The sequence below is a fragment of the Ornithodoros turicata genome, chromosome 2 (genome assembly GCF_037126465.1).
Source record: "Ornithodoros turicata isolate Travis chromosome 2, ASM3712646v1, whole genome shotgun sequence".
Taxonomy (NCBI): Eukaryota; Metazoa; Arthropoda; class Arachnida; order Ixodida; family Argasidae; genus Ornithodoros; species Ornithodoros turicata.
Window position 1 is genome coordinate 39186537 of NC_088202.1, and position 12132 is coordinate 39198668.

General features: G+C 47.7%; 1 protein-coding gene across 1 annotated transcript in view; it reads left to right on the forward strand.

Annotated features, from left to right (window-relative positions):
* Positions 1-415: 415 nt before the first annotated feature.
* LOC135385298 (sodium/potassium-transporting ATPase subunit alpha-B-like) overlaps positions 416-12132 on the forward strand; it is a 35325-nt gene continuing 23608 nt past the window's right edge. Inside the window, exon 1 of the mRNA XM_064614524.1 lies at positions 416-517. Coding sequence (XP_064470594.1) covers positions 512-517 — 6 coding nt within the window. The 5' untranslated portion in view covers positions 416-511. The remainder of the gene's footprint in view (positions 518-12132) is intronic.

Genomic DNA, 12132 nt, shown 5'->3' on the forward strand with positions numbered 1-12132 from the left:
GGAGTTTGCAGAACATGTCCAAGCACGATCTCACAAATGCTGCGCTATGGTCACCCACAGTCGTCTCGGATAACGTGCGAAGTGCCACCGAAGAACTCACTTTGAAGTCTTGCTACAGTATAGTGCCCCTGAGTGCGGATATGGAACCATGTGTGTCTGTTCGTGTATTGTACATATACTTCCAACGGTGATTCCATTCATCGGAAAGGTTTTGTCGTCGTGTATGTGACGCCTGTCACTCTTTTGTCTTGAGGCACAGACATAGGCGTTGAAGGCGTCTTCTGCCCGATCTCAGGGGAACTTTTTGTCTCCTGCTGGGACTGGCGTAGTGCTGTCACGGTGACGTCTGCACAATCGCAGTAACTGTGACACTGTAGCTGTACTGCCTATGCTCCTCCCTCAAGCATTGCGTGGCTGTGCTGCTCCGTGCCGTTCATAGACAGAGGTGCAGTCGCTCTATTATTGAGCGCACTTCCATTCCTCAGTGCGAGTGTGCGCTAACTCGGCAACCATGGTGGTAAGTGGGAAGCTTTATTTCTGCTCGCATTCACCGTTACATTCACCGCTTGAAAGTTGTTTACTGCAGCGCTAACGCTATACGATCAAGGTCCACTGTGCGAAACCCTATAAACTGAGATATATAGCGGCCTGCGACTAATTATTATGAGAAGTCCACATATAGAACTGCAAATTATATACGGCTTTAAGACATCGCGCTTTTTGTTTCCCGTAGTTCTCATTGTGGCGTTTCGTCGCAGCTGTGAGGAAAGGAAGAATTACAGGGTAACTTCATGCTCTTTCGATTTTCTTGTTGGGATGGACGGAAGTTTAGTGTGGGGGTAGCAAAATTTATCGGGCGACATAAATTCCTCCATCATCTTCTTTTCAACCCAACCCAGTACGACATCGTGGGAGAGCTGAGCGCATAAGTACGGTAGAAGGCACAAGAACTGAAAGCAGTAGCATAGTCAGCAAAACACTTCGGGGGGGTTCTACGGGAACTTTACACGGGGGAGAGGATTTCACCCTTGTTTTTCCTCTCTCAAAATGAACTATGAAAGGTACGACTTCGGATCCCCGAAATCCCCTCCCCTTTCTGGCAACGCCACTGACTGAAAGCAAGCAACTTGATGCGTCGTCTGCAATGGCTGTCGCTCGACCATAATCGGTGGTATTGCGTAAAGTACGGCCTAGAGCCGTCAAGAGAATAAAAATAAATAAATCACTCAATTCTCAAACATGTAGCGGCAGTTGAAGCAACCGTATATTATTGTATTGGTGACTCTTTCTTCGTAGCTCTCTAAGCAAACACATCAATTCGATACCACCCTACTTCCCAAGATAAGCTACTTCTAAATTCTACCTGGAGGCAAAGAAAGAGTAACGTAGAAAGGGGATCGTGTGCTATTGCTGCACTCATGAAACAGCATGTTGCCCACATGGGCGAGCATCCTTCCATGTCCTACCCGCAGTTTCTTTTACTTTCAAATCGAGCTCCCTCTAGGATCACATGAATCCATTTTGCCAGTTCCTTTGAAGTGCCATCTGCTGATTCCACACCCCAGATAAAACAGCGTACAATTTATAGACGACCCCCTCCAATAGGGCATGCGCACTGGCATGATGGCACTGCGATCACGAGACCTCGGTTGCGCCTTATTTATCATTTTTGTACCTAGGTTTACAAAAAGTCTTGGAATGTGATACATAAAACCATTGGCCTTAGATTATGCATGCACCTTGTGGTGACTTGGGATAACGTTCACTTACCATTCCTAATGTTTGTTAATCCTTCGTCCTACCTTACCTACCACGCTTACTCTTTCGTTCGTATATCTGAACACCCGCTAACGGACGTTGGTACCATTTTCTGCCTGTGTATTGAGGCCGACTTCTCGGAAAGACTCCAGCGGGAGAATCGGGGGGAAACCTGAAGCAGCCGGTAATGGATATTATGAACGAATGACCTTCCCTGCGTTGGGCCATCAAAATCAATTACAAAGAAGTGCTCATTGTATCCGCCGCGTGCTCGATATGCATGACATATAGGACGCTTCAGTGACGCGCCTCTATCAGCGCCGTTTTACCTAAACGACAAAAATCCAAAGAAGAGGTGAATCATACAAACATCGCTGGTAACCAGTGGATGGCCCTGGTGGTTGCCGACTGTGAGCTGCCTCCGGAGGCTTCTGCCTGCATATTTTTAGAAGCGAGACAGATGAAGCGATGAAGTTCCTAGAAGTTGGAGTACATATCACTATTCGCAGAAAGCGCGTATACGTTGCTGCGAGTCTGCAAATGCCTCTTGTGCTACCGAGAAACAGCAGAGCACGAGACGCCCAGACAACATCAGGTATTCCTAGAGGGCAGAGTGAGTGAGTCACGACGGAATGCAACCACACTAAAGGCTGGTTCACACTGCCACGTTCGCGCTTACCGGCTACGGGTTGCGCTTACGTAGTACCCATCTCGTTGCCGGCTACCGTTCCTCCATCGTTTACATTACTACGTTTCGGCGCTCCGTTCCTCCAATGAGGAGCGGCCTCCTAGAACGCCATCCTTCCGAAGAAAAGTGAAATAGAGCCACAGGGTAGCATGGCGTCCAGCACGCCGGTGCCGGCTGCTTTGGAAGACAATCAGACATTCCTTGACGATGTTCTTAACTTAAAGCCATCGTCGACAGTGCAACGTACAGCTCGCTACTTCGGACAGATTCATTGAGTGAAGATATCACCTGACAGACCCACTGCTATGCTGATTGTCATCCATGAGTTCTCTTTTTTCGTGGCATCCCTGTATCACTTCTTTTGCTATTGTATAGCCAGGGAAACTTCTCAACTTGGAGAATAAGAGCTTCTAAGACAGCAAATGTTTGCGCCATCTTTGCAAGGAGACGGGTGAGACAAAACGCATGCGCGGCATCCGAACTTTTCTGCGATCCTATTGGCCAGTGCGCTTATGGTTACGGAGCTTGCGGGAGAAAAGTTGAAGTTGCCTCAACTCCTTGCGGAAACGATCTTGCGGGCGCCGCGCTCTTCGTCGTCACGGCAACCCCCACCGTAAGCGCCCGTATCCCGTAGCCGTAAGCGCAAACGTGACAGTGCGAACCAGCCTTACCGGTGTGGTCTCGTGCGAGCTATGCTTCCATTACCGCTGCTCTGCGCTCCACACGTGAAGAGCAACAGGGTCATACACCTTCATTATCCCCAATGCCTGCACGCCTGGGTCGGTCTCATGACGCACAAGCAAACATGTACTGTGCCCTTCCGTTATTGCGTATCTGTACCGCTGCGATTCTTCACGCACGTGCTTTCGCTGATGGTGGGTTGTGGTGCTCTGCTGCCGAGCCATCTGCGCCGGCTGATAAGTCTGCATGGTGCTCGGGGGCCAACGACCGCGGTCAGCTTCATAGGGAAGTGTACCGACATTTACGTTAGAGCGCCACAGAATAACCCAGGGAAGGCACCCAGAGAGGTAGCCGCTGCACAGATTCAAACGGCGGGTCACCTGCGCGTCTTGGAGTGCCATTAAGCCGCGTTAGTCACGCGAACGGAAAACATTCGCCCTGCCATGCGCCCCATGAAAACAAGGAGTGTCGGACGCCATGGGTCACGGTATTTGTGAGACGCAAAAGATGTATCATACTATGATACACTTTTGTGTGTGTAGACGTTTCGTACTTATATCTGTTCCGATGCCTGTAGGTGCCTGTTCGGATAATACAGGGCAATACGCACACTAGAAAAAGAAAAAAGAAAAGCGTTTGCGGTTGACGCATCCAAGGAAAAAGCTACACATTTGTGCCGGTAAAGGGCACGGGTACGGCGTATCGGGATCGGGTAGCGAGGAATATAATATATCGATACGTAATGCGCTTGCATCTGTACGAGACGCGTCGCATAAATTATCAGCCTGACCCAGAGGGAAGTGTCCGAGGTAGATGAACTAATGTTACGTAGTCTCCGCCGACGTCCACACACGTCGCGCAACGATGCCCCAGGGCTTGGAACCCCACAGGAAAAAAGTTTGGTTCACACACACGAAAAAAAAAATTGTCATGGCGTCAATGACGTCGTGGAATAGTGGAGAGTTCGTAAGTCATCCTATAGGGAACAGATGGAAGTCCGATGGGACGAGATCTGGCGAGTGTGGTGAATGGTTGGTCACAGAAAAGCCGCGAAAGTGAGTGACAGCCATCGCCACAGCAGCATGGTGTGAAACAGACCCTTATAGAACAGGACCCAATTTTCGGAACATACCGCGTCTTTTCGGCTTTCCGCCGCATCAGTGCCGGGCTCTTCGCTCCCTTTTTGCTTTCATGCAAGACACTGGACTCCTCGAAGAGCTCTAAACAGAACTCCGACAGTCTGTCGTCGCTTCACTTTCATCATAATTCATCCTCTCATGTTAACCACTGTGAAGTGGGGTAGGGTCCTGTGGCTACCACGGGGAAACATCCCATGTCATCATCACTTCTTCATTTATTGTTGTTGTTGTTGTTGTTCGGCTTTCCGACAGCGATGATCGAATCAGGCTCGCGTGGTAGTCCCCGGATGGTCTACCATTTCTCAAGGTAACTGATCAGCAGCACGCCCTCAGAACCAGAGAAAACCGCGGCCATCACCTTGCCTGCGGATGGAACAGGCCGAGCCTTCTTCGGCAGTGGGAAATAAGGGTGTTTCCACAATTTGGACTGGGCTTTGTTCCCGGGCTGGAAGTGGTTGTTTCGTATGCAGGCACAAACCGTGCACGGAAGCCAGCGGGATCTGCTCTGAACAGCAGGAGACCGTCCCTGAAGGTGATGTAGCGCATGCGTTTTTCTTCAGGCGTGAGCAATCCTGAGGACCCATCTGGCAGAGACGTTGTGTATGTTGAAATATCGCATCAAGAGCCGCTGAACTGTGTTTTTGGATACGTCGACTCTGCAATCTGCTATGACCCCATTGTGCACACGATCGACGTTTTCTTGTGCCGTCACCTCTGCAGGCCTTCCGAGAGGGGGGTCGCGTTCGAATCTGTCGCTTGAATTCGACTGTCGCCCCATTTCTTCACCGTGCTGTGGGATAGAGCATCCTCCCTGTATGTCGCTACCATGTCCTGGTAGATGCCTACCGGAGTTGGTCCCTTCCGAGCCAAGTATTCGATGACCTCACGTACCTTCACCTTCTCCATTTTAGCAAGACTGCGCTGATTGCGTCGTGCTGGCGGCCGCCACAGGAAAACCGTATAGCGCGCATGCATCAGTTCTGGTGGAGCCAATCTTGAAGAGTGCCCATGTTCTATGTCAAGATTTTGCGTCTGTAGACGCACTCCTCCTGTGTAAGGTCGAGAACTTATGGGACGCCCCTCGTATATCTCGGCGACACAGTTTTTGTACAAAAGGAGTTGTGAATCGGTTTCTTGTAACAGGATCCAATGAACACTGAGAATTGGCCGAGGCAGACCACAGTTAGGGACGACACAGACACGTAGGCCTCAAACGCCCAGAATTTCAATTCGTTAGGATCCAATATTTCGGTTGTGCCTAGTGTCGGTATTGCGAAACAATTTCACGGTGTAAAGCCTGCCTCACGATTTTGGGTGACTCTCACCACTCATTTCGACCGGTTCCGGTACGACATTATACATATACCCCTCATTTTCAGTCGCATTCTAGTGCATTTTTTTTAAAATCCCGTGTTAGCGCCGCGAAGCAACTGTGGCTATGAGCGGCGTACAGACGTGGACAGATGGAGAGAGGACAGCAGGAAGGGGCGGGGGACAGGGGGTTAGTATGCGTCCTGGGCCGACTTCAGGAGGAACTGTGCCGACATTCGTATGGAAAGTCTTCGGAAAACCCAGGGAAAAACTCAGACAGCACGGCCGGTGACAGGATTCGAACCCATTCGTGTCACCGCCCAGTCTCGGCGTGGAAAGCGATCATCCTAACCACTATGAAACGGGAGCTGGTGCATTCTAGAGTGACGCCTAGAACTAGGAAGTTCAAGGCGATGGAAGGAAAGGAAAAGAAACTCACGATGTTGCCAATTGTAAAAAATAATATTTAGAGATCCCATTAGCATATCGACAGTTTATTGATTAGATTCCGACCTTAAGTTTCTTTCGCAGTAATATAACCTAGATGTCCTGTGTGCCCTCGCGTTGTGGCCCATCCCACACCTACGGATGCTGACTGATGGCTGCATAGTCTGACACAATGGGACGTCTTGGCACGTCTTTTTAACACGTCTATGGGCGTTGGAATGAATTAACCTGTCAAAACCCAGCAGGTGTTAATGTATGAGAACAACAATTCAGTTCGTCACTGAGCGACGTCAGTAGTAAAATACATGTGTAGTATTCGGCGTAAAAGCATGCATGTGTTCGCTGGGCGTTAGCGTTGTTGATTTCAGGTAGGTTGATTTCAGCGTCGTGGGAAATGGTTTACATTCGTGCTTGCCTGCCTGCTGCTCGAAGGAAGGAGGGAACACCGAAACCGTTTGCGCTCTTCTTCTTCTGTCTGACTCATTCAAACTAAATCCCAAGGTGCAGAGGGGCATTCGCAACATGGCGCTCTCTGGCGGGCCATCCATGCAATTTCTGAAATCGTCTATTTGTTGCGATAAATGCTACAACAACGACACATACATTGATGATGATGAATAGGGAAATTAGCCACATGAGGTGCGGCCCACTACCCCAAGGCACAACAATGCAGAGCAATGCTACACACACACACACATAAAGAAATGATGATGAGATGGGGCAATGCTACAACTATTACAGTGTATTTTTAAAGTACAGCACATTTACAACTGTAAATGTTACAATTTTTTTTTTTAACTAACAGCGAAATTAATGCGGCGGTGATGGCTGAGGAAATTTGCCACTGGATGTGTGGCCAACTACACTGGTCATGTTGTGGTTGAACGATCAGGCTAGTACATCTAAGCCTTTCGTATGACACACATAACCTGTAACAAATGGCCATGCACGTCATTCCTTAACGTTTTATCGTTTCTATACGTTGGTTTGGTTTGGTTTTAAGGAAAAATGGAACGTCTTTAAGCGTTTCGCTATACAGGGTGTTTATTTTTATAATGTACAAATTTTTATAAAAAGCTATGAGGGCAACACATATGCCGTTTTTATCATTTTATCTTCTCTTCTCAACTGTCGTTTTATTTACTTCGCTCGGTATTTATTTGATTGAACTGGAGTAGCCGGCTCTCCTCATGAGTGCAACATTCTCCATTTTATTTTCATTACACCAAACCAAATAGACCAATCGTTTTTGCAGTTGAGTTATACGGCCAGGTGGACACCCTCTCGAAGAAAGTATGCAACCACAAGACGACAACTACCTGAAATGCATTATTTATCTCTTTAATTAGGGAATTCAGACAAAAGCGAGATAGCAGAATGAGAGAGTCTCCCTTCTATCTTCTTTGAAAGCAATTCCACGCGAACAAATCCTGAAACGCGCATGTGCGTTCCATCCCCTAGTTTTGATATGCAAATGAGCCGACACCGAAACCGCGGCGACCGGGAACACATGGAGTACAGCGCCCATTTCACGCCACGTGATTTGAAGCGATGGAGATCATTGGAGTAGGTGCCGATCTGCTGGCGAGATAAACCGCTTTCCGGGACTGGGACTGGGAGGTTCCCGGGTTCGAATCCCGGTGCCGGCTGTGCTGCCTGGGGTTCTTCCTGGGTTTTCCTCAGACGCTGTCAGACATACGTCGGCAAAGTTCCCTTAGAAGTCGGCTAAGGACGCGCATTCCTCCAGAGTCGTGACGTTGCCCACCTCTGCGAGGCTGACAGCGGTGTGCTCTTTCATACGCGCCATCACCACCATCGCTTTCCGACTCAGATAAACCTCCGTCGGCGTACATGATGCGCTCTTGCTTGAGGTGCGCTTTTTCGGTTTCGACTCATTTGCATACCCAAATTCAACGCTTGATATTGATTGACGGCACACGCTCTTTTCTAGATTTTTAAATGATAGATAGAATGACTTTCAACGAGGTGTGTCTCCCGTTCTGCTATCTCGCTTTTGCCCAAAATTCTCTAACTAACGAGTTGATTAATGTGTCTTAGGAAATTAGTCATTCTGTAGATGGGCAGAAATCCAGCGAACCGGTAGAGATGTAGGAAGGGAGTTGCCTCAGGACAGAATCCGCCGATTTTTCAAACAGAGACTGTTCTTCTTCTCCCAGAAGAAAAACAGTCTCTGTTTGAAATATCGGCGGCTTCTGTCCTGAGGCAACTCCCTTCCTAGTCATTCTGTAGTTACACATACTCTCTTCCAGAGGATGTCAGCCTGCCCGTATAGCAAAAACGACATATGCGCTGCTCTCATCGCTTTTTTAAATAAAAGTTTTGTAAATTATAAAAATAAACACCATGTATAAACAAAACTAAAGCACGTGTACCGCAGTTTACCGTGTACCGTTTTACCGTGTTTTACCGTGTACCGCACGTGTACCGTTTCGACTATCGCAAGTCAGCTGCAATGAACTTTTACATAACATGTAGCACTGGAAAGAACAGCAGGCACTTCCGACCAGACCTTCCGGTCCGCAGACCGATCGAAAAATCCATCAGAGCCAATCCTAATGGAACCATTAGGCCAACAGGCCTATCGAAATTTCGGACATTTCCAATAAGACTAACGGTTTAGCGGTTTGATGGGACCTATGGGTCCAATGGCTTGATGGGAGCTCCACAATACGAAACGCACGTTTTTAGTAAAAATTAGCATTTGTTTCTTTCTGCCTTTTTTCAACCTCTGTCACCACACAATTTATTTTCTCTTGCTTTAGTTCTTTGTTCTTTTTGTTTCCCAGACTTTTCATAAGAGGCAATGCGCACAGCGTTTCGAGAAGCAAACAGTGAATAATAATAATAAAAAAACGAACTCCGAAACCGAAGTTCAAAAAAGCTGACTTAGAAAGGCAGTGTCCATTTCCTTTGATGTATTGGCATCAAAGTGGAAGTGGATACAGCTAGCACAAATACTACATATAGCTTCTCTTCCGTGCTTTGGTGAATCCGAGAGTCCTGTTTGCTGCCTCGGTCAAATAGAAGAGTAAGGTGTCTAAATTTATTTCATTTACTCACACCAGCTCCACTGAAGTGAGGAATTGCTTGGGGTATTAACTCGAGACTAACACAACGTCTGTGTTTCTTACTGCTTTTGGTTTGAGACATTCTGTAGGTCCATCGACAATCGAACTTCCGCAATGCTATCGCGCGTTTCTTTCTCTCTCGCAGCTTATGCTCCATTCCATCAGATAATTATGTCAGGACTCTGAGAATTTTTTAAACTACCGACACGCAACATACAGTGGATATACGGCCAGGGACGTCCATCTGTGAAGCTCCCAATCGTTTTATGGATGCTTATTCTAATGGCGAATAGCACGTGGCCTCTTATAGGCTGCGAGCGTCGCGCGATGCTCAATCGTCTTTACACGTTGGGGCGTTGGCACCAGCGCGTCAGTCGTGACGTTGTCCACCTCTGCGAGGCCGACAACAGCGAGACCGTTCACCAGCACCAGCACCACCACCCACCTTCAGTTGCTGAGCTCTAATACAGACAGAATGCCGCGCACACCCCACTATGGGGAGGACCCACCTCCCACCCTCCTGACCTGGCATAGTGACAGACGTCCTATTTCCCGAAGGTTCTTCTGCAGAACGAACAACCAGAACTCGCAACCTCGTGCGTTTCCTCCAAGAAACGGGCCTCGTGCCAAGACCCCTCTAGAACACCTCTCATCCACAGTGCACTTCCGTTTCATCAGTACCGTTCATCCTGCCTATACCTCATCCTTCAACTCTCATCTTCCTTTTTTTTTTTTTTTTGCTACAGTCGTGACGATGCCCACCCGTGTGTGGCCAGCAACGGCGAGCTATCCCCCCTCCCCCACTAATCCAACAGTTTCGTGGGGTGTCACATATTACGAACCATATTTCACGGGATCCTAAAGCATTATTGGAATGTTCCGAGTCGCAACGAATCATACGGCATAAGCCATTAGCAGTTTGACGGTCGGCAGTCTATTGGTACGACAGGACAGTGCGAGCTGCCATATTGAATACTGTAAGAATGTCGGCTAGTTTGTTGCTCATTTCTTATAATCGCTAGAACTCTCAATGCAAGGAAACACCAAAGGACAAGACTAGGACAGGAGAGGATGCTTGTCTTTTGTAGTCCTGTCCCTTACTTTCCTTGCATTGAGGGTTTTAGCGATTGTAAGCTATGCCATATCTCTGATGTCCCATCAGGGGCTCCTGATCTACTATGAGGCGTCATTTATTTGACCGCCGAGCCTCGCTGACGGCCATTGGGTTCTCCTGTGGGGCCACTAAGCTCACCTGATGGACAGTTAGATACCCTTTGTCGCACAGCCAGGGGCCCTGTCATACCGTCACGCCTTCTTGTGGGGCCATACGGTCCACCTGACGGACTGTGGGACAGCATTTGTCGGACAGCTAACAGTCCTGTCGGACCACTCGGAGATGCTAATGGGCCGGCAGTATGCTATGCTGACTTATGTGACACAATAACGTTTGCGTGCCACGATGCATGTTCGCGTAAATCGCGCATTTAATAAATAAATAAGTAAATATAATTAACAATAATACGAATAAATACAACAAATAAAAATAAATACAATTACGTGCAATCGCGTAGTTGTGAAACACCGATTTACCTAACGTTGTGTAATAACAACTTCTGTTATTCGAGGGAACCCGTGATCGTGCCAGCACGACCTCAAGGAACCAAGGATGGGAACCGAAACTGAACCCGAACCGAAAACCGCTAAAAACCCGTATTTTTCGCTGAACCGGAACTGAACCGAACCAAAATATTTTTTTCTCGTGTTGAACCGAAACGTAACTGAACCGAAATTAATTTAGGCGGTTGCCGGTTCGCGGAACGGTTCAGACGTAATCAGCGTTGTGAGAGATCTGAACTACGATTTGCACAGTGGATTGAGACGCGTTGCCAAACAAATTCGAAATCGAAACTGAACAAAACAAAACCGCAACTCACGTGCGCGAGGTATTCCCTCCTAGCATCTATTGCGTTCATTCAGTTGTGTTAGTTCGTTTTGAGGTCTTCCTTTTGGTAGTTGTAGGTTTCCTTGTTCCGCAATTTTTGTTGTCCAGCAACCCCAAGTTTTCATTTTCGGCTGTGAAAATAACGGCCAGTCCCTGAGCAGGATGTAACAGGGTGCATACGATGAGTGAACATAGAGATAGGGAGAACAGAATACTACCTTGTCATTGCACCTGCAGATGTGTTGCCATGAAGCACTGCTGTGTCGGCAAAAACAACAACAAAAGTACATTTTGTGTTATTTGAAAACCGTAAGGATGTGCTTGTTTTTAACCCATGGCAATCTGCTCAAAATTCACTTTCCTGAACAACTTTCCCGAACCGATATTTTGCGCTGTTGCGGAGCTGAACCCGAACCGTACCAGTATGCCTGAATTTGAATCCGAACCGATCCGCAAAAAATAATGGTTCCGATCCCTGCAAGGAACCCACTGCAATGGTAGAAGTGGTTGAGGCGAACTAGCTGTTGTACAGTCTAGAGTAGAATAGACGTTGTAGGTGCTTTTATTCTGTATAACTGATTATTTTAGTGTTTAATTATAATTTATTTAATAAGTGTATTGCTTCGTCGTAAGATGTTGCTTGAGGATGGCTGGATGAATTCAGTTGTTTCACAATACTTCCTTCCTATACTTCTTCCAATATGTCTTTCGCGGTCACTGTGATGTGACCCTATCACCGTACTCTTTACGGTTGCTTGTTCTCTTATATATGCGAATCTTTTTTTCTATGCGAATCTTTTCTTCTATGAGCGGCGTACAGACGTGGACAGATGGAGAGAGGACAGCAGGAAGGAGTAGGGGACAGAGGGATTAGTATGCGTCCTGGGCCGACTTGAGGGGGAACTGTGCCGACATTCGTATGGAAAGTCTTCGGAAAACCCAGGGAAAAAACTCAGACAGCACAGCCGGTGACATGGTTCGAACCCATACGTGTCACCTCGCAGTCTCGGCGTGGAAAGCGATCATCCTAACCACTATGCCACGGGAGCTGGTATATGCGAATCGACTCCGAATCAT